This window comes from Penaeus monodon, chromosome 27, assembly GCF_015228065.2.
Source record: "Penaeus monodon isolate SGIC_2016 chromosome 27, NSTDA_Pmon_1, whole genome shotgun sequence".
Classification (NCBI taxonomy): domain Eukaryota; kingdom Metazoa; phylum Arthropoda; class Malacostraca; order Decapoda; family Penaeidae; genus Penaeus; species Penaeus monodon.
The window spans coordinates 17621410-17621873 of record NC_051412.1 but is presented as its reverse complement, the minus strand read 5'-3'; the positions used below and the strand labels follow the sequence as shown (position 1 = coordinate 17621873).

At 40.9% G+C, this 464-nt stretch overlaps 1 protein-coding gene across 1 annotated transcript in view; it reads left to right on the top strand.

Moving 5' to 3' along the window:
* The first annotated feature begins 333 nt into the window (after window positions 1–333).
* Window positions 334–464, top strand: part of LOC119590636 (5-hydroxytryptamine receptor 2A-like) — an 8322-nt gene continuing 8191 nt past the window's right edge. The window contains exon 1 of the mRNA XM_037939315.1: window positions 334–446. Within this exon, the coding sequence (XP_037795243.1) occupies window positions 374–446 (73 nt within the window). The 5' untranslated portion in view covers window positions 334–373. The remainder of the gene's footprint in view (window positions 447–464) is intronic.

The following is a 464-nucleotide window of genomic DNA, read 5'->3' as shown; positions in this document are numbered from 1 at the left end:
AAGAACCATCTAATATACGAAACGCTGAAGTTCGAGTAGAAAATATTCATGAATGTAACAATATAATTCCAAAATTACGCGATATGAAATTGACGTGTAGGCATTATCTTCACTATTTCTGATGAAGGTGTAATATCGAAACGTCAGTTACCTCACTTGACTTATACAAGCATCCATTTTTCATTACATTTATATTCTTTTCAGGACTACATAACAACCTAAATAAACGTACATACTCCTTACTAAAATCCTACGACACCTACAGATTACAAAGTGATATTGAAGCGACCTATATTATAACTCGCCCCCCCTCTCCCCTTCGTTGCAGATCTGCCTGGAGCGACGTCTTCACAATGTTACCAATTACTTCCTCATGTCACTTGCTGTGGCTGACCTGCTCGTCTCGCTGGTCGTGATGCCCTTTGGAGCTATCGCCGGCTTCCTCGGTGAGTACTCTGGCTGTC